The sequence below is a fragment of the Drosophila yakuba genome, chromosome 3R, assembly GCF_016746365.2.
Source record: "Drosophila yakuba strain Tai18E2 chromosome 3R, Prin_Dyak_Tai18E2_2.1, whole genome shotgun sequence".
NCBI classification, from domain to species: domain Eukaryota; kingdom Metazoa; phylum Arthropoda; class Insecta; order Diptera; family Drosophilidae; genus Drosophila; species Drosophila yakuba.
The window spans coordinates 10393439-10414780 of NC_052530.2; the positions used below are offsets into that span (position 1 = coordinate 10393439).

At 43.4% G+C, this 21342-nt stretch overlaps 2 protein-coding genes across 2 annotated transcripts; one reads left to right on the forward strand and one right to left on the reverse strand.

Annotated features, from left to right (window-relative positions):
- The first annotated feature begins 73 nt into the window (after positions 1 to 73).
- On the forward strand, positions 74 to 6495 carry LOC6536267 (protein NASP homolog). The gene is made up of 5 exons (XM_002096817.4): positions 74 to 237; positions 4463 to 4800; positions 4908 to 5512; positions 5570 to 5847; positions 5907 to 6495. The coding sequence occupies exons 2-5, from the start codon at positions 4484 to 4486 to the stop codon at positions 6186 to 6188; spliced, it is 1482 nt and encodes a 493-aa protein (XP_002096853.1). The 5' UTR covers positions 74 to 237; positions 4463 to 4483; the 3' UTR covers positions 6189 to 6495.
- LOC6536268 lies at positions 669 to 20784 on the reverse strand. The gene is made up of 5 exons (XM_002096818.4): positions 20259 to 20784; positions 6879 to 8619; positions 6551 to 6790; positions 3140 to 3277; positions 669 to 3073 (listed from the first exon to the last, which is right to left on the reverse strand). The coding sequence occupies exons 2-5, from the start codon at positions 8062 to 8064 to the stop codon at positions 2793 to 2795; spliced, it is 1845 nt and encodes a 614-aa protein (XP_002096854.3). The 5' UTR covers positions 8065 to 8619; positions 20259 to 20784; the 3' UTR covers positions 669 to 2792.
- Positions 20785 to 21342: the final 558 nt, after the last annotated feature.

The window sequence follows — 21342 nt, forward strand, 5'->3', positions numbered from 1 at the left end:
CCAGGGCTAATCTTCAGTATGTTTTCCAGTATATTAATTTCGCCAAGCGGCTTTTTAAAGCGCCCCCAGTGCGTTCACATTGTCGCTATTTTCGCAGCATTTCGCGGGATCTGTAATTTTTATTGGCGAGTACTGTCATTTTAATGGTCTAACATTGATAATAGTTCTATATTTACCGAGAATCAATTGGTTTTAGTGTCTATTGCTTTGAAAGCAATACAAATAATCGAGGATCAAGTAAGTTTAAGCACAGTTTTTACAGTTAAATGCCGATGCAGGCATACACGCACACAAACGCAGCCAAAACAGCGACACGCGAATTTGCGAATTTCGTTTTGGCCCGTTGTTTGTGTGTTGTTGCTGTTGTTACTACGGTGTTTGTGCTAAACATTAATTAATTGTCGCAATTTCTGTTTCGCTATAAATATGCGAAACGTGCCGTTGTTATTTGCGCGAAACTAAATGGCCAATTGCGCTTTACCGGTGTTAGTGAAGGTGTATGTGTATTGTCTGTGTGTTAGTGGTTGTTGGCGCGGGCGAATGGCGGGCAATCCCCATACACTCGCACTTATTTTTTGCAAAGGGTTTATGCGACATTTCGTTTTGATCACGTTTTTGAAAGCTCAAAAAGTTTACAATTGTGAAAAGAATTAGGCTTCGGATACATCTCTGCATAAAAAAATCAATATATTTAGATCTTGCCCAAAAATAAGTTAAGAAACAAAAGTAGAACAATCATTCTTTAGTAATTAACTTAATTTATATCTAAACAGTATTGTATATTATTGTTCTTAAACTCATCCAAAAACTAACAGAATTGCTCAAATGATCCTTAAGTAAATGTATATACCAATTGCCCTTTGCATGTAGTTTCCATTAAGAGACATTTTATCTTTTCACGAGTTTGGCTAACGCATAAACACGTAAAAGCGCGAAACAGACACAACGCATACAGGTGAATGAACCTTTTTACGTTGTTTTGTAATCGCAATTTGTTGTTGGGCCGCCGCGCAGTGTGTGAATTTTGTAATTGCTTTGAGCGCGCGAAAACAAAACACACACATGATGCGTTTTCCCCTACATTTTCCTTTTGCCAGCTGTTTTTCTTATCTCTGATAATTGTCCTGCATCATTCTGTTCTACGTGGTGCCTCCGTTTCTCGTGCAAAAGCTCGCGAAAGTGTCAGGTTTTCTTGCCAATTTTTTGCGAGTTCATTTGCATGTTTGCTTAATTTGTTTCCACAGCAGCTCCGCAAATGTTAATGAACCTTCCAGGCCGACAGAAATTCGCAATACAATTTTTACAGAATTGACTGCTAAATGGAATTTCATAAATGTGTGCCGGTTATTTATAGACCATGCTTCATAAACAAAAAGCGGTTTAATTTAATGTAAATAAAACATGGTATACTTACCTGTATGCTGTAGTTTTACAAAAATTCCTAGCTAAGCTAAGTATCCAAACCGCCATTAAAAGATAAAAACACATCTTGTAAACTTTTAAAAAGAAATTATCTTTTGTATTTAAATAAGTTGTTCTTGTTTGTTTGTTTTGTTTTTTTTTAAGGCAAAGCGTTTGCATAAAAATACATTTTTATACTTTTAGCATTTTGTTTGGTTTGTGTTGTGGTGGCTTCTATACAAGTACAATACGTTTTGTAAACCATTTGTCCTAAAGCACTAAATGATCTCATAACAATATGCTTCGTGTACAACTGTTCGAGCTCTATAAGTACTCGCCAAGTTCTACAATTCATTATGCTTCCATGACAAGCCCTAGAATTCTACTAAACCAACTGGATGGAGGGCAATGAAACGGGGAAAGTAAGTTTTTGTTAAGGCGTCTGTCTCATCATTTCATGCGGGCCAAAAAGCAAACTGTTTTATGAATATCGCAAGCACTTTTTTAAATTCTACCTGATTTTTTTGTTAGTCGTATCTTATCCCTCCCCAGTCAGTTTTTCTAATTTGAAGCAACTGTCACACCCAAATAACTATTTTTGGGCTGGGCTCAAGCTATGCAGGCGAACTGTTACTAGAAAGCACTTTAAAGCCAAAGCCTCACCTGGAATTCCTTTTCCTATTCCCATACCCACTTCGCTCGTCACGTGTAAATAAATGTCTCACATTTTATCAAGGATTAGTGGGGTGTTTAGAGGTGTGTAGAATTAGAGCCAAATCGAGTGTATACAAAAAGGTTTACTTGTAAATAGAGAGTGTAAATTGAATTTACAATTGGGTTAAGTTAAGTACAGCGTATAATAAGAATAAGTATAAGATTAAGTTGTATAAGTTGTGTGTGTATATATAAAGAACAAGGCAATTGAGTTTTTAGTTTGGTACATTTCCAACATACATAGCTAACTAATATGGGGTTTACATAGGGATGAGTGGGTGCACTTCCGAAGAGGTTCAACTTATGGTTTTGGTATTGATTTGCCAAAGTAGTATAATATAGCCAAAATGAACCTTAACAAGGTGAAATTACTCAAAAGTTGTACAAGTACTATAATCATAAAACCCTCGGAAGCCTATCCCAAATAAGTTGAGTAAGGGCTACTATCCGGATCATTAGACAGCTAGATTGGGGCAGGGCATCGCCTACAGGATATACTTTCCCTTGCCCCTGTGCTCTGCTTGCCGCGTCGACGAGACCGCCGCCAGGAGGAAACTGGAGCTGCCGCCACTACTGGTGCCGCTGTGGGTGTGGGTGCTCCCGTAGCTGCCGTAGCTCTCACAGCTGCCCAGACTCCCGTAGCTGGCTCCGTAGACGCCGAGCGGCAAGGCGTTTAGCTAAATCATGAGCGCCGAGAAGGGGTTGTACCGCATGATCTTGGAGAGCAGGATCCACAGTACCGAGGTGATGGCGCACAGCACCACACCGCCCCATCCCAAGTCGAGGCTCCACGAGGTGAGAAAGATGCGCGCTCCCAGCAGCGGCTTGGCCATGATGGCCACGCCACCTGGTCGCGCCACTATTCCGTCCACCGTTCCATCGTAGTCGCTGTCCAGCATGGGACGTCCCTGCTGCCGCTTGAAGTGAATGATCATGAGCGTGAAGAGGGCAAATAGAGCTGTTGGGTTGTAAAAGTTCGGTTGGTTAAGCAACTAAAGTAGTAGTTTAGTTTACTTATGATTACCTGCTAGTAAATACATCACTCCTGTGATCAGAATGGCGCTGATTTGGCGCTGGCAGACTCCAAAGGCGCCCACGAGGGCAGCACTGCCCAAAATGATGAGGCAGACCAATGAGCAGGATATGGAGAGGTTTTGCATTCCTATCGCAGATTAACATTTGATTAGAAAAGGTTTCTAGATGTGTGAATACCGAAACTTGGTCCTTTTTACAGTGTTGGGATGAGAAGCGAAAGCGTAGTTAAATATGTGTTGGCATTGTGAAAATGTGTTTATGAATAAGCAAAGGATTAGGATTACAACTGGTGCTACAAATGCATCCTTTTGTTAAGATTTCGGTTGATCTTCTAGTGGGGGACTTTCATGTACATGTTAAACCTAATTGCATTTGCAAATTCATTGTGGCCCAGCTCAGTTCTCCCATTTCCGCTCACAATCTAGGCAACTGTAAAACCAATTACCCAATAGCACCATAGCAATTAAATCGCATGTGGGTGGATGTGTTTGGTTGCAATGAGGAACACAATAAAAACTACAGCAAAAAGTTCCAAAGTGGCAATTGCGATTTTTAGAACGCAGGAGGGAGAGGATGAGGCAAACCAAGCCACACGGTGACCCATATTGGAAACACCCAAACCCGTTCCCCCGCCGTTAGCTAAACACAGTCATTGGCAAGGAACTCTCGACACGGACATGTTTCATCTTCGGGGAGCGGGAGACCGACCGACCCGTATTGACAATATAGAAAACCGAATGCAAGCTCGGTTAGCTGCTGTGGTAATTACTTTATATAGACGCTACAAGGACATTCATTGTTCCTGTCCATGTTCCCGCTCCCGGCCATTGTTGGTCCCTAACTTTTGCTATTGTTTTTCTATCTGATGTGCTCCGGGGATACGTTGGAACCCACATCTTTGAGCTGCTGCAAATGGGATTTGCGGTAATGACTTGTGAAATGTGCGCTGGCTTGGAGCTAAAATTTTAAGCCAAGTGAAATGAATCTGTGTGAATCATTTGGCGGTTGGTGCCCAAAGCTTGTGTGCTGGTGCGTTATAATAGAATTTACATGAATTTGTAGTAAACAAAATTAATATTGGTGGTCTTCTACATACATCGAAAGTGACGTCTAGGGCTCAACCTACGAGGAATATTGGAGTGTGGAATGAGGGGATAATAGAAAGATACATAAACTAAAGCAGTTGGGATGGCGAAGATTAAATAAATTAAAGCTTGTAAGCACCATAAAGTTCAAGAAAATATGTTCAAAACTGGAATATAAACTGCTTAAATAACAGAGCTATTCGTTGTTCTCCCCTCTTTTTTTTTAGTTATTTATTTAACCACTTAAAATGTCTGCTGAAGCCGAAGCAATCGTCACAACGGCCGCTGCCGATGCATCATCACCAAGCAAGACAGTGGCTGTGGAGCCTGTTGCTGCCGATACAACGCCGGACAATGTGCCAGCTGTGTCCACAGAGGGTAGCGGAAAGGCAGAGCAGGAGCGCGCAGAGAAAATACTTAAAGGCAAGGAGCTGTTCAGCCAGGGATCGCGGAACTTCCTGGTCAAGAGCTACGACGAGGCAGCTGACGAGCTGAGCCAGGTGTGCCAACTGTACGAGGAAGTCTACGGGGAACTGGCCGATGAGCTCGGCCAGCCCCTATTGCTGTGAGTACGACGAAATTTTTGGACTAAAAGTCCCCTACCCTTTATACATATTCTGCAAGGCATGAAACTTGTATAAAACCCTCCCTAATCCTTTTCTCTCAATGCAGCTATGCAAAGGCTTTAATTGCAATGGCCTTGGACGAGAACAAAGTGATCGATGTGCCTGACGAGGCTGCCGATGACGATGACGAGGATGTGGACGACGACGAGGAAGAAAATGCAGAGGATGGAGCGGCCAAGAAGGAGGAAAAGAATGTCACCAAGGAGGCCGAAAATGGTGCAAGCAGCTCGAACGGCAAAGAACTAGACACCATCAAGGAGGGGTCCGATGAGGCCGATTCTACCGGAGAAGCCGAGCAAGCTCAGAGTGAAGAAAAGCCCTCCAAGAAGGTACCAACAGGCGTGGATGAGGTCAGCAGCAGCAATGGCGGCGGCGGAGCTGCCGTCAACGATGACGAGCGACCTAGCACATCGAATGGTGAAGTCACAGCTAGTTGTTCCAATGGTGCAGCAGCTGCTGGAGAGGAGGAACCAGAAGAAGAGGAAGGAGTAAGCGGAAGTCTGCAGTTGGCCTGGGAAATACTGGAAGCTGCTGCTCAGATCTTCACGCGCCAGGGCCTCAGTGGTCTCCCCTACTTGGCTGAAGTTCAGACTGAGCTGGCCAACATTGAGTTTGAGAATGGAATACTGGAGGCGGCACGCGAAGATTATGGTGAGTTTAGACAGTGTTGTGGTCGGTAGCATAACTAATGTAAATCTGACATTATAGAGAAAGCACTAAAGATCCACGGGGAGCTGCCCACAAGAAACCGACGTGCTTTGGCCGAGTTGCATTACAAGATCGGTCTGACCTATTTGATGCAGCAACTCAACAAGGAAGGAGCGACAGCTCTGCGGCACTCCAGCGTGTTGATCGAAGAGGAAATTTCCGAGATCAAGGGCAAGGACGAACCAAGCGAGCGCGACAGGAACAATATGTTGGATTTGGAGGAAACGAAGCAGGAGATTTTGGCCAAGATACAGGAAATCGAGGAGATGCAGGCCCAGGTAAATAAATATATAACTTAATTGTGACATTATCTATAAAAACTCGTTCTTTCTCTTAGACCATTGCTGAGGTGAGAGCTGCCCTGGATAGCTACATCAAGCCAATGAGCAGTGGCGATGCAGCTGCCGCCTCCTCCTCGTCGTCTTCGTCAGCCAATGGAGCCGCCAGCTCTTCGTCGTCCTCCTCTAAAGGTGCTGCGGCGGCCTCCTCATCATCGACCATTAGCAGCAGTTCGGCCAAGCCCACAGACATCACACATTTGATCAAGCGCAAGAAGCCGGAGGATCCCAGCTCGGAAGCTGAGGCCCTGTGCTCGCCGGCCAAGCGTGCCGCCGTCTAGGGGAATCATTCCAGTTGCCCAGTGGCACACCTGCACCCACTCACAACCAAGCCCTTAAAATACACCACACTCATCGGCTACTTAAACCAACCCACACGCATTAAACACCATTCAACTGTCCTATACCTCGAACCTATTTATGCTATTTGTTTGCTGTTTTCTACCAAAATTCTCTGTAAGTCTGTAAGTTTACAATCACAATTAGTGCTAAGTGCGTACATAAAATAATGTTTTGTATTAAACGAAAAACTAAGTAGGAAGGCAAAAAGTGTACACAATAAATACGGGAGACTCCCCCAGAAAGTTAGAGCGGATGTGGATCTGGATTGGGATTTACATACGGGTTGCCCCTGGATACGTACTCAGATGCGGCTGCAGAGTGACCTGTGACTCACTGTGCTGCCAGTCGTTGCGCTGCTCCTCGCCGCGTGCGTTTTCCATTGAGCCGGCCAGGTAGTTAACACACGGCGGAGCACCGCGTGGGAACTTGGGATTGCGCCGAAGTTCCTGCAGCTGCTGAATGGGCAGATCAATGCACAGCGTCCAGATGCCGCCGTGCATGGGCACCAGGAAAACGGAGTCGCGCCGAAAGCGATGATCGGCTGGAAAAGGAGAAACACACCGCAAGATTTAATATTATCCTTATGGGTGGATACAAACATGAAGATACAATTAAGCTTTTCGGCTCACCCCTCTTGTCCGGCTTGAGCATAGCCACCTGGTCGTCTAGAAGCCACTCCAGATGCAGTCCCGACCGATTGGAGTAGCGATCAAGGCTGTTGCGGTCCCATGTGACGTGCTCCCAGTGATCAGTCATGATGGCGGCGCACAGCATGGCTGTGGCGCTTGTGGTCATCAGCAGCGTGACGAATAGGAAGAGCACCGGCGGCGGGCCCATGCAGCAGCTGGAGCAACAGGCGCTGCCAGCGCCTCTTCCGCCCATGCCCATGCCCAGTCCCTCCATCTGGGAGCCCAGGGAGTTGGGTGAACCACTACCGCTCCCGCGACGCTGAATGACCTTGGCGCAGCTGTTCTGGCGCAACAGGATGCTGTTGCTCCGCCTCAAACTCTCGACTGCCGCTGCCGCTGCTGCTGTGGTCGTTGGATTATCGAACTGCAGGGATCCCCCAACCACCGAGGAGGGGTGCTCATAAATGCTGTTGTGCCGGCTGGGTGCAAAGTAGTAGCACGTGGTCTGGCGGTTATCGGCGGAACTCGAGGCTACTGGTTCGCCGCCGGGCAACTCCTCATTGCTGCTGGAGTAGACGATGGACTGCTTAAACTGATTCGAGTAGCAGTTCTGCTTGAAGCTCTGCTGTTGCTGCTGCTGCTGTTGCACGTACAATGCCTCGTAGTCGCAGTGATGTGGATTGCGGTAGATGACGGGCCAGGAGCGCGTGGTCTTGGAATTGTGGCTATAACGCTGGCTCGAAGTGGTTGGCGCTACAGAGCCGGGCTCCTCCACCAACGGCGTTAGCTCATTGGGCGGTTCCGCCGGCTCGGACAACTTGCTGTGCGGCTCCTGTGCGGAATGCTCCAGATCCGGATCCTCCTGCTGAACGGTGGTGGCCAGCTGGCGCTGAAGCACGTTCTTGGTGGCTGCACCACTGCCGCTAGCCAAGCTGAAATCCTCCTCCTCGACCAAAGTGGCCCCGCCTGGCGTGGAGAAAAGGATGTTAGACGTCGGCGGCGAAGGTTGCGAGCGACTGCGGAGCAGGGCAAAGTGCTTGGGCTGGATGGAGCCGCTTGCTGTCGTCGGCGACGTGATGCTCACTTCGGGCACACAGCGGGCCGTCACCTTGTACCGGCTGCCGCTGCCAACGGCGACGCCGACGTTGACCCCGACGCCGACGCCGACGTTGCCCTTGGAGCGCATCAGTCATAAGTCGCTCGCGTCCCGCTTCTTGATCTTGTTCAGGCTCATGTGGTTCGTGGTGGCGATGGTGGATTGTTGGATGTTTGCGGTTTCGGATGGATGTTGTATGTTGCTCTGGTTGCTGATGTTGCAGATGTTGCAGATGTTGCTGTTGTGTTCTTGGGTTGTTTTTGTGTGCGACGCCTAAGAGTCTACGTTGCAAAATATTACTTTGCTTGGGTGCCTCGGCAAAAAATGTAAGTTTTACATAAATATTGTACGGTTTTTGTTTTGTTTATAAGGATTTTTTTATCTACTAGCAGCGGTTGTTGTTGCTGTTCTTGTTGCAGTAACTCTGTTCTTGTTTCTTGTTGTTGCTGTTGATGTTATTGTTGTATTTATTGTTGCTGTTGTATTTGTTTAATCTGTAGCTGTTGTTGTTGTTGCATTGGCAATTATGTTTAGTTTATCTGCATACCAATATACATTTATGTTTGTCTTGTTTTGATTTGGACTTTTGATTTTTGATGCTATTTTTTCGTTTGTTCAGTTACTACGATTTTGCTTAGCTTGAAGCTATAAAAAGAAAGTAGAAGAAAACAAATGTACAACATGAGTTTGAGGATAGAGAGTCGAGAACTAAGACGGGATAGGAAGAATTCTTCTACGAAAAGTGCAGTCTATTGCGATTATCACAAACAGTAATTTCTAGTGTGCAAGAGCAACTACACATAGTAAGGTGCAGATTATTACTAAAACAATATTGTAATACAGTGTAGAATATAGAGATGTGGTTATGAGGTATTTTAATCAGTTAATTTACAAATAGCTTTTTTTGAAAGACACTTGGGTAACGAAAAACAAATTGAAATTATATTTTAATTTCATTTCGAATAGCTTGCCTTTTCTGGCTAAAAACAACGAGTTTGCACCTAATAAACCCAAATTGCATTTAAAATTCCTTGTAAGCATCACACCCCCTAGTCTAATCTAATCAGACTTCATAGTTGGCAACTGCTGGTGCCAAATATTCAGCTGAATTTGAATTTGGCGCTGTTTGAAATGGCCAAGGATTCAATTGTGTGCGCTGCGACCTGAATCCGGCCGCATAACCGGCGAACGGAAGAACAGTACGGCGGAAAAGTCCGGAGGTTTGGGCTGAATGGCTGTTGCATATTGCATGAGGAGGCCATGGCGCCCAGCGGATATCCGGTGGCCCGGACTGCTGGCCAGCTACCATGCTTCGCCACCCACATTACGTATCCGCCCCGTGGCAAATTCAATTTGCTCCTTGCGCCCGGCCACTTACCAAAGTGCAGCAGGTGTACCAGAGGTTAGATGCGGGTTAGCAACGCCAGTCATATGCGGATGTTTATGCGGCCCGAAACCGACCGCATTTCCACCCATTTTCCCAACTGGCCACATCTGGCATGGTACTCCTCTTTTTTTTGTGGCCAGCACGTGGGATTGTCTTTGCTTTGCGGTCGACGGGAATTTTAATTTTATTCAACATTTTCATTTGCTTTGTGCCGTGGAATTAGGACAATGTAGGCCAAGTTTGGATTGCGCATATTGCTTTTGGAAACTAATTAAACTACATTAATTGCTTTAGTGTTATTTGCTCACGTTTTCAGCATTTAAGTGATTTCAGTTAGCAGTGTTAGGGACTAGCGCTAGCCCCCAGTATTCAGATGAGAAATATTTGTGTATTTTCTTTAAATCTTGTTTTAATCCTGTGAGAGCCAAATACTTTTCAAATAAGTCAGCAGTCATCTGCACGTCGTTGACTGGATCCCAGATCACCTTGCCTGATTTTAGTCGCCAGGCACGTGCCGCTGCCGTCATTCCAACTCACATTTGCACTAGTTTATTTAATTTTTAATGCAAATGAAATGAGGGAGATGGGCTGCGAGACTACCCAGCGTTAGCATAATTGATCGGCAGACACACACGTGCCTCCTGATGTCGGTTTGGTCAGTAGGTCAGAGAGCAGCGGCAGGAGCATCTGGAATTAATTAACACGCATGATGACCCGGTGAGCCGGAAGCCCAGGAATCGGTTTGGTTTGGCGGCGCAGGCAGGAGAATAATTTGATTACGCCATGAGTTGGCCACTTGTCAGTCGGTTCAGCACTTCTTTTCAAAAGTCTTTCCTACTAAAAGCAGAGAAAAAAAATCCGAGCGAGTGGTAGACTATCATATTACTAATATTTAATCCTAATTGAGGATGTTTTTGGTTGAATCTATTTATAAATTTCATTACAGCGCGAAAGGTTTCTCAAATGGATTCTCAAGTAAGAATTTTCCGCTATTTGAATTATTTTCTCTCAGTGCATTGTCCCCAATGCTGCACACTTACGCAATACACTTGGCATCCAGCACGTTCCTCAGGCACACATGCAACGTAGCGGGACGTGAGTGCCTTACAAAAGTTGGCTAAAAGTGCATCAGCCGAATGCGAATACTTGAAGCGGGTGAAAGGAGCTGAAAATAGGATGTGTGTGTGTGTATGAGTAAGTCAAGAGTTCGCCACAAAAGCGGGATATAGGATATAGTTTCTATAGTCGCTATAGTAGCTATAGTAGCGGGGCAACTGAGGCACTGTTTACACTCCTAACGACTGAAAGACGAACAAGAGGAGCTGCAAAAGTTGGCAAATGTTTGCCCAGTGTCGAAAGTTTTCCATAAAACGGGTATTGGCTTTAAAGTTCCCTGTGCCTTATAGGCAACACACACACACACACACACACACACAGAGGCGAACTCAAATGGCGGAAGATGCAACAAAAAAGAAGAGAGTGATGGGTCTTCAGGGTTTTATTAAAATTCTTGCAGTATATATTTGACCATTTTATAATCACACCGTTAAACTACAAGTGTTAAAGAACGGAGAGCTCTCACGAGAAAAAACACGTATACTTTTCAGACTTTTCTAGACCAACCATTAAAGTTTCCATCGCAATTGCAACTTTAGCACCGCTTTTGCGAGCAACAATTGGACTGGAAACGTCTTTATTTTTTATGCGACCAATTAAAAGCAGCACTCGATTGAAGGTGGAATGTACATACATATACTATAGGTATGTGGCAGCTTTAAGTCGGAATTGTTAGTGTTGTTGCCCGGGCAACGTTTTGCGGTCGCCTTGGCAATCAACTGCGGCGGACGGAGGGCAACGACGGCCACAGCTGGCGGAACTCCGCAGGACCAAGTGCTCCTCCCCAAAGGGGTCAACATAAATTACCAGAGCGAGCAGTCGGAGTGGCTCCTGGCCAAGCGCTGCTCCTCCTTTAGTGGCTCCATTGTACAAATGACGCAATGCAAATGAAAAATAATGCGCGAACATTTGGAGCCAGAGCGAAGGAGGAGGTCCTTTCCCGTGTCCTTTGCGCGGAGAGATGCGAGTTTCCTCGAAGGACTGTGTTTTGGTTTTAGTTTTTACATTTTTGATATATGATATGATAATATGTTTCGAAGAGATAGAAAACTTGTTTTTTGGGTTTCTAATATATGTATGTTCAACATTTTCTTAAAAATTCAATTGTACAATATTTCCCCCTTTGGAAATAAACAGTAAGAGAATTTCGCAATAAATTTCAGTCACCTCCGCTGAAGGTACAACCGCGAGTATGAAACTGTGGCCTGCTTTTTTGGGCGTCGAGTGGAAAAGTTTTTGTTTATTTTCCTTGCAGGCTGCTCCTTGCATTTTCGTCGGAGGGTGGAGAGTAATCCGTGCTGTTCGCGCAACGGATCCGGACCCGGATGAGGATGAGGATGCGGCGTCATCCTCAGAAGTTTCTTGGCTTCTGGCTGAACTGCAGGCCACTTATTTATTTAGCATTTCGGGCCGAGGCTGCTGTTCTCCGCTTTCGTTCTTTGCCCAAAAGTTTCTCCAACTAATTAAAACTAATCTTATGCAATTTCTGGCTAATTATGCACATAAATCACACTACGGGGATCCCAGCATCTTTTTGCGGAAGCATACGAGGCGAAAAGTGCCGAAAATTTAGTTAATTGAATAAGATCCCAGAGGAATTCCCTGAGGAGTTGTTTGTATGATGAAAACTTAAGTTTTATAAATGAGTGTTTAACGAAACAATTGTAGCAGATGGGAAATTAATGAATGCGATTAAGAGTGTTTGCAACGAAAATGATATGTGATTCAAAATTTATTTGCACTTTAGTATCTTTAAAATCAAAAAGAAGAGGGAAACTCTTAGCCATTTTAATGAAATCCTGTTTAATAATGGAAATTCCCAATTCAACTCATTGCACTGCAGACCGAAAGCATTTATGTAATTATAGGGGTAGCCTAGCACTTAGATATCTTAATGTCAGGCATTGTCATTAAATTATTCCTTGCCGCAGATACATATAGTACATGTAGCCACTACCAGTTGGTGAGCGTTGGTTGGCCGACATCTGTTCGTGTACGTTGTTGCTCAAATGACACAGAAACCCAACTCTGCCGGCAAGTTAATGGGTTGTCAGGCTGGAGAAAAACTAGATAAAGGCAGTTAATTTTGTGAAATGCCCACATGCAGCAAAAACGCAATTGCGGACACACATGATAACACCCACCCCACCTACATTAATGTGAAATTTCATGCATGGCACCATAAACAGTGTCTGTATGCGAAAATGGTCAGCGTTTAATTTATTCAAGTGGTTGCAGAGGTTGAAAAGTGCGGGTGGCTGTGAAATCCCTCACTAATTGCACGCTGCATTATTGCGAAATATATGTACGTATAGTATGTCAGTTGGCGGGATTAGTTCCGGCAATTCCCAACTCACTATGGCCCAGTTTTTCTGGCCGAGATTTGGCCAATTGCCCGTGGCTGTTTAGCTCCACTTTCACTGCCATTGTATTTGGCCAACGCGGCGTATGCGCGATACGGATGCTAAGTGCATTCAAGGGCGCAGCCTGCCGGCAATCTGACACATTTTCCCCCCGTTTCCCCCCGGTTATTTATAACTTTCGGGGCGCCTGCTAGATTACATTTTCCCGGCGATTTTTCACTGTCTGTCTGGTTGGTGCCGGCAGCCTCAAGGCCAAAGTCGTAAAGTTTGCCAAACTTTGTTTAACGAGAACATTTTTATGAGCGGCGAAAATGCATAAATTGAATTCTTATGATTTTCCCAGTCTGATTTCGCTTTGCGCTCCCCAACCTTCGAGTGGGATGGCCAACTTAAGCTGATAAGAAGCTCAGGACTCGGCGGCAATGCCAAGCTCATTACACTTTAGGGCAGGTCGGGTCGAGTTGGGTCAAGGTGTGAGCCACCCCAATCGAATGCCAACTTTTCTCCTTGTCCTCAACTTTCTTCCTTGCCCAACTTCTGCCGTAAATAGTTTTGTCAATACGGGCGGGGGGATTATATGAAATGCCGGGAAAAGCGTGTGCCAGCGATGATGTCAAAGGCTTCTGCTATTCGGGTCAATCTAAAAAATTTATGGGGCAATCGTCAGGACATGCCAAGACAGCCAGGCAGCGGCATCATCATGTCGCCACCCGCACTCTCCTCCATAAAAAACTTTTGAAGAGTGGGCGCGGCTAGGAACCGCCCCTGGGGGCGTGTCCTCCAACTTGTTGTTGCTGGCACCTAGTCGCCAGTGATGCCAGCGACCTAGTTCAATGATAACTTTAAGAAAATATATCTATATACTGTTCTTTAAATATTTTTCATTTCCTCTTTCCTTAAGAATTTAATTGAAACGTATGCCTTTTTTTAGTAGATTTCTGAAATAGACAGATCTGAATTACAACTGCCATCTCTATGTTAAACTCTGGACAGGATTAGATGGTGCCCAGCTGCTTTGCTTGCACTGAACAGCAAGTTTCCAGGCCGGTTTTTGTCCAAGGCCAAGCACTCGAAAATATCAAATTGAATATAAATATTTCAGCCAGTAAATGATGCAGCAGAATTTTGTTTTCCTACTTGGGTTTTCCTCATTTTCATCGTCAGAAAATCGATGGCGGCAAGCAATTTCGCAGTTGACTTAGGACCTTAATCCTATGAAATATGAATTGTCCTGCGACAACGCCCATGGCAACCTCTTGTCGTCATTCCCACTTTTGCAAGTACTCTAAGTATGTGGTTAGCCACTTAGCATTTTCAGTTCCTCTTTCCATTAGGACTTTCCGCTTCTACCAGCAAACCATAATCTATAACATAGTGCTTATCATAATTTAAAATCCAAACATAAATTTATCCTCGAATGTCATCGCTTTACGGAATCATAAAGCTATGAAGCCCAGCGTTGAAATTGCGCATACGCCATGTTGCCCTCTTTATCGTAATTGCGTTTGACTTGAATCACTTTTCTCCCTATTTTTTCCATCGCAACTGGCTTTGAATATGAAAATGTGGGTGTACGTGTCGAACATGAATATGAATGGCTTACCATGTTTATTGAACGAGTGAAAACGCATTAATATTCATATTTTCCCCGTTTTTCCGTCATGATACAAGGAAAAACCATCGTTTGGCCCTATACGTGTGTATCTCATAAGCAAATGCATGTATGTGTAAGTACTTCATTTCGTATTCCAAACTATATCGCTTTACAGCAGATTTAACAATTTCCCATTCTAACCCCGTTGTATAACAATTGTAGCAGATATATATGTGAGATTACTGTATAAAGTCCATTTAATTCGGCTTATAGTTTTTTGCTTGTCTTATTTTTTTGTGAAATGCCTGGTCCTTGGGCTTTGTTCGGTCAAGGGAAGTACTCTTCAGCCAAATTGTTTGGCAGCAGCAGTGTGGGTTTAATCCATATTGGCAGCTCTAAAGTAAGGAGAAATTACTTGTAATCCCCAAATATTGATCTATCCACAAGTTGCAATTTCCATTTCTAACTTTCGCATGTCCGATGGCCATAAAGCAAATCAAAGTTGCAATTGAAAGTTTGCCTCTTGGCGGCGAGACAACAATTAAACGGCTCCATGGGCTGAATAAATTTGCATAATTTCTCAACTTGTTGAGGCACAAGTCATAACTCGAAGTCATGTCCTGACATCTCACCCTGACATTTGCGTGCGCCCCAGTGCATTTCGAAAATTGCGAAATTTTGGGGCAGATCCTAAAGATGTGGCAGGTTCTGCTGCGTGTGTCATTTAGCTGTTGTGCTGTTTCCTTTTCGTAGTTACTCGTTTTCCGTTCGCCGTTTTGCAGCAAATCAGGTGGAAACATCAGCGAAATGTTTGCATGTCCCATGGGTCTGTATATGCCCTCTATAAGGACGGGTTGTGCGAGTGTGGGTGAGCACTGCATTGACGTCAAGCCTTAATTATTTAATAGCCAGGAGTTGCGGTTTGCCAGGTGGAACAAATCGATGGACTTGTCCATATGAAAAAAGCTTAATTGAACACTCTGGGGAGAATGGTCGGGATTTTTTGTGCACACTTATTGCATGTATTAACCCATTTTCATTTTAATAAAATTATACGATGGAGACAGTTGAATGGAATGCTTAAGAGAACTCTGCGTTATGCAATCAAAATGGTTTAATTTTAGGAAAATTCCGTTCAATACCTTTTATGTTCAATAATGTGCAGTTCAATCAGCTAACCGCTGTAATTTATTATTTGCCTTGTTGCATAAAAAGTAAAGTGAATTTATGAAAGTTTACTAATGACACATTTATAACATTAAATTTTTCCCAGAGTAGATGTGCACACCTCATTGTAATCGCTTTGGCTTTTGCTGGCATGCTTGGTCATTATAAATAGCCATTAACCTTTGTGGGAAGCAATTTAATTTTAACCTGTATACCATTTGCAACAATTAGCTCATTCCGCTCGAAAGCCAAACGAAATTTAATTAAATATTTTAGCCATTGGCTGGCAAAAGTGCCAATTGGCCCGCTAACGGGGCGTATACGCACTGACTTCATATGCGTGTATATTTGTTATTTGGTCTGGATGCATTATTCAATAGGTTGAAGCAGCCGAGGGAAATGGTGCGAGTAGCGTGAAATACAAACTCGAGAAAACCCATTGGCAGGCGGGCAGTATTTTCAATCAATTTCCAAAGCACTTGTAGCATTTAAGATAACCAACTGGTCGCCTTCACGACTGTTTGTTTGTCCCCCAAGTGGGTGTGAGTATCTGTGTGTGCGCGGGTGTCGGTGTGTTTGTGTTTACGAGTCGAAAGTCAAATCAGCCCATTTATCAAGTCCTGGAAACCCTTGGCCGGCCAATATCGCCACGCAGCTCGGGAGCTGTTTGTGCTCATTTTTCAAGCTGGCTGGCGGACGGAAAGTTGCCCTCTGCCACATAATATATATTGAATATATATATATTATTGAATTTCAGTCACTTGTTTTTGCCAATTTTCCAAATGCGCATTTCAATTGAGCATTGCCCGTAAGTTTTCATTTTCGACCAAAAAGAAAACAGAAAAACCATTTACACAAAAATACAAAGAAAAATACCATTTCAGTGTTTGTAGGGAAAAGTCGGAAAAGTTTTCTTTGAATTCAAGATTCCATGGACAAATCTGCTAAATAAGTTTCGCAGCAATAAAGTCAGTTGATAACGAGCTAAGTCTGCCGAAAATGTGGTTCGCTACAAGTGCTAAAATCAAGCAAAATATTTGAAGAACTTTTTTGTTAAAAATATTTGTATTTTCTATAAAATTTTCCTGCAAAATATACTAAAATATCTTTCGATTGCCCAAAAATGGATTTAAAATATTTATAGGGTATTCTGAACTTGAACTTGAAGTTGATATCCATTAAGGCATTAAGAAGGCCACACCCACTACGCTGAGTGGCCATAATTTGATATAGCAATGGATATTATATATACGTATGTTTATGTATATAAACGACCTTATCTCTGGCATTGCTTGTTCCTTAATTTTCTTATTTTTGCCGGAATTATTAATGCCACTTTGCTCACTTTGCATAATGAAAAGTTCAACATTGTTATCATCATCAGTGAGTGCTCTCAAATTAGGGCTAAAAATGTCGCATGTCTTGCCAAATTTTTAATACGTATACATTCTAAGAACGTGTAGAAAAAAGTTTGCCTCAAAAGTCTGGGAGAATAAAAGGAAGAGCGGCCACATTTTGTTGACTTGGCCATGGCCTAAACCACCACCCACCGAAAAGTCACCCGCTGACAGCAATTACAGGCCATGTTTTCGGTGCTTTGTTACTGTCTTACTGTTTTCATGTCATATAACAACGTTGTGCAATAAATCAAAAGTTGCCAGCATGAAATTATTGTTTATGCTGCCTATACTTAGCATACCATACTTAAACGTAGCGATTTGTGGCTAATTTATTTATTGCGCGCCCCACATAAAACCAACCAAAGCCAACACTTTGCCAAACAAAGCCAACTTATGACAATGAACAATAAGCGCCAACAGCAAAAGGAAACACACCATAACTATAAAATATTGTGACGTGCCACTCGACTGTGTGAAATGGAGCACAAGGCCGCCCAGTCAAACAATGGCTGACAAAGGAGGCCGAGACCGTCAGCAAATAGTGCCAGTCTTCAGTTTTCGGCACCCAGTTCTCCGTTCTTGGTCCTGGCGCCACAATGCAGGACTCGCACTCCCCCAGAAATGCAGCAGTGCCGATGGGGGTATCCATATGAAGATTCTCTTTAATCCTTAAAGGATTCTTGTATTTTAAGAAACTTTCAGCTGCACAAAGGAAAACTGCTTAAAAGGAACTGCAAGAGCTTAATGAATATGACATTGAAGATCCATAGATTCTAGCTTACGTTTTCCGTCGGTAAAAATGTAAGGTACGTATTGAACCTAGAATAGATAAAAGCATCTTGTTTTCCGATTTTGGCAAGTGGCGCATCTGAAAAATGCTTGGCTTCATGTATAAGGTGCCACTCCACCTGGCTGGCTGTCTGGTTGCATTCAATCCATACCTTGCACACGCCGCGTGGCGAGAACACACAAGAATGGAGATGGGGAACTCCCCTGACATGTTGGTCACATGTCAAACGCTTCGATTTTTTTTGCCCTCTTCCTGGAAAACTTTCAGCCAGCGGCAAAAGAGGTAGGAGCAGAAGGCAGGTGGCGATGTGCCATCCTAGCCAGATTGACATTGCCTGTTCTCCTCAATGGATCGAAGTGCTGGTGTGCGGGGATTGCATTGTAGTCCTTGCACCTGATCGGAATTTTCCGCCCTCCGCGTTCGTTGAAGTGCTCAACGTGGAAATGTTGAGATTCCCAATCAAAGTTATCACCATTCGAGGAACATATCTGTGACACGGGCTTAGCTTCCGGCAATCGAATAGCAACATTTATTGGATACCTCTCAGATGAATACCACGAGTGGGTAAATAATTTGCGACCTGAAAGGCTATTAAGCATATGACTGCATACATCAGTCTTATGGTTATGCTATCGGAAAAAAACTAATTATTTGTATCAAAATAATAACAAAATAATTGTTGTCAAAAACATGATTATTTCAATCGGCGTTTTTACCATAACTTGGCCAAAAACGGTGACAGAGCTGAAATGAAGACCCATTTCACTCGAATGCATCTCATGTGTCATATAAGGAATCCGTCGCACAACTGTGAAAACCTCGCTTGTCAGCGCCATCACTCATCATTTCAAGATACTCTTCAAAGGATACTAATGTAGTCTGTTGTAACAACAAAAAAAAGTGCAGCTCTATTTTTTGACAGGATTGTCTGAGAATCAGTTTTTCTACCAAACGGATTTTTAATTTATAATATTTATAATTTAAATTATTTATATAATTATATAATTATAATTATTATATAATTATAATTTATTTATATTTATAATTTATAATATTTGGTTCATCTAGCACTCAGATGCAATTCCTTTTTTATTGGCTTATGGCTTAGTCCTATTTCCCTAGTATATTTTTTTTCCCCAATTGCACATATTTTGAAAGATTTTTAAAAATTATTCATTTTTCCATTACATTTTCAGGGCATTGACCACATCGGCTTGTTGCCACAACGCAGTTTTCCTTGTTCTATTAAGAGCTTGTCGCTCGGCTGGTGGAAAATGCATGCATTTGACGCGTTTGCTTAGCTGATTGCGGTCCTTGTGTCCTGCGGCGTGGAAAAGTGGAGGATCGGGTGACGGTAGGGGACACCACGCGTACCCATATCTCTTGGCCACGCGCACAGCGGGAAAGTCCACAGAAGAGAGTACATGGCACAACAAAAAGCGAATTATATTTTCATATTAAACGACGTATGAGTAATCCCTCGTTCGTGGAGGGTCAGCAGGGCATGCAGGACATGGATATGCCATCGTAACAGCTCCTCCACCCGCGCTACACTCTCATCCACCTCCCCACAATTCTCATTTATTTATAGAGTTCTCTAGAGTCGAGAGCTAATGTCGCTGCCATCGCTTGCAGATTGACAGGAAGCGGAAGAGGCCAAATCGAAATCGAGATTTAGGGGATATCGCCGTAAGTGCGAGCGTAAATCTTTTAAATATTCATGCTTATAAATAGGTGAAGGAAATTACACTTAAGTTTGGCATTCGATCTAAAAAGCAAATGGCACATTCAAGAAATAAAGTAGAAGAAATCAAGCAAAATTAAAGTTTCAGGCCAAAAAAAAAGTTGTATTAATTTTAAAACGGCTTTACGTAATTTAAAATATGCAATAGATACACATGCATTTCATTTCAGCATATCTCAATTAAGCTAGAGTGTTCAAAACTGTATTTGAGTGGTGGACATGAGCTGGATTCGAAAGATGTGTTTGATTTAGGAATGAAGACACGGGTTTAGATTGGCTAGTAGACGGCACACAGACAATGCAAGGCACTTAGTTAAAGCGGAGTGTGTGATATTTATAATTAATTGAGTACTTATGGAGGAATGCATGTGGATGTGGGAGGACACTTACGTAAAACGGCACAAGGACCTGCTACCTGCAGCTAATTAGCCCAGGAGGACAAAAGCAATGCACGATGTTTGGACAGTCGATGATTCAGGTTTCAGGACTCAGGACTCTGGAATGAGGACTCTGATTCTGATACTGATTGGCATGCATTCTGGCACACAGACACCAATGCAAACACAAACACAGGCACAGAGACAGGCACGAATACAGGCGACATAATGGTGTGCGTGTTTGTGTGCGAACTCAAGCACACAAGCACAAATGGCGGTTCGCGTAGACAAACATGACGTAAACCCAAAAAAGTATGCTACAAAACTTGGGTTGCCTTTCGCTTACTATTCGTTTTCGGACTCTTAATACGGTCGTTCATTTGGGGCTCTCTTTTTATATCTGTTTAATAATTGTATTTTTGATTATTTTTGATTTCGCTGGCATTCGGTTTCGTCTTTCATTCTGCAAAGGAAACATCAAAGAGCAAACAATTTAATTGGCATTAAATGTTTGTGGGAGGGGCGTAAGCGCCGTCGGCTTGTCACTGCGACTTAATGGCGACATGAAGGCCATTAGGCCAAGTCAACTAACAACACTAGCAAAGTGTGTCACATGAAAGCACGGCCAGTAATGAGGAAATAATACTCCGTTTGATGACTATAGATAGTATTCATCTTCACTGGGTTACACAACACTGCTTCTGGCCTCTGGCTTCTGGCTTGGCTGAAATCAAGCGAAACAGCACTAACACTTTCTAGCATTGGCTATAATATTGGGGCATTTGTTGTTGGTACCACTTTGAACGCTCTGCACTCGCCCAGTGTCCTTTTTGATCCGAACTCGCGACTGTAACGCTCGAAAGCCGAGGACGGACTAAAGAAACTCCGTCTAAGGACTCGCCGTTCGGTTTCGGTTTCACTCGGCTTTTCGAGTGAGTTGCAGTTGGCAGTCGGCTGTTTGAGTGGGTTTCGGTATTACCATGACTGCCTTTATGGCTGAATTGTTGCTTTGCCTTCCTGTCGTTTGCCGCTTGCATTTTTTACGCGCTTACTCGGTTCGCCGCTTATTTTTATATCCTTTTTGGATTCTCAGTTTTTTGTGCGACGTGATTCATTTCCGGTTTGCAGCGGAAGCGACTCGAGGTGAGTCGGATGCCACATTAAATCATTGGAATTCCCGCAGACAAATTTTAGTTATGCTAAATACATTTTTAAAAGTTTTTCAAAATATGTTATATGAGCTAGCATGTTTTCCAAACAAATGATTATTGGTAGGCTACATTTATTTTGCATAACCTAGTATTATTCGAATCAGATATTTAAATATATCTAGCAATTATGATTTATGATTTAAGTCAGAAAGCTGAACATTTTTCGTCTGTACCACTGGTTTTATTAAATTGGACCGAAATTCATAAAATATGCATGCC

Coding starts and splice junctions, on each gene's coding strand:
- LOC6536267 (XM_002096817.4), top strand. CDS start 4,484: ATGTCTGCTGAAGCCGAAGCAATCGTCACAACGGCCGCTGCCGATGCA. Junction 4,801..4,907: donor CTCGGCCAGCCCCTATTGCT/GTGAGTACGACG, acceptor CTCTCAATGCAG/CTATGCAAAGGCTTTAATTG. Junction 5,513..5,569: donor GGCGGCACGCGAAGATTATG/GTGAGTTTAGAC, acceptor CTGACATTATAG/AGAAAGCACTAAAGATCCAC.
- LOC6536268 (XM_002096818.4), bottom strand. CDS start 8,064: ATGCGCTCCAAGGGCAACGTCGGCGTCGGCGTCGGGGTCAACGTCGGC. Junction 6,791..6,878: donor GCTCAAGCCGGACAAGAGGG/GTGAGCCGAAAA, acceptor CTCCTTTTCCAG/CCGATCATCGCTTTCGGCGC. Junction 3,278..6,550: donor CACTCTGCAGCCGCATCTGA/GTACGTATCCAG, acceptor AATCTGCGATAG/GAATGCAAAACCTCTCCATA.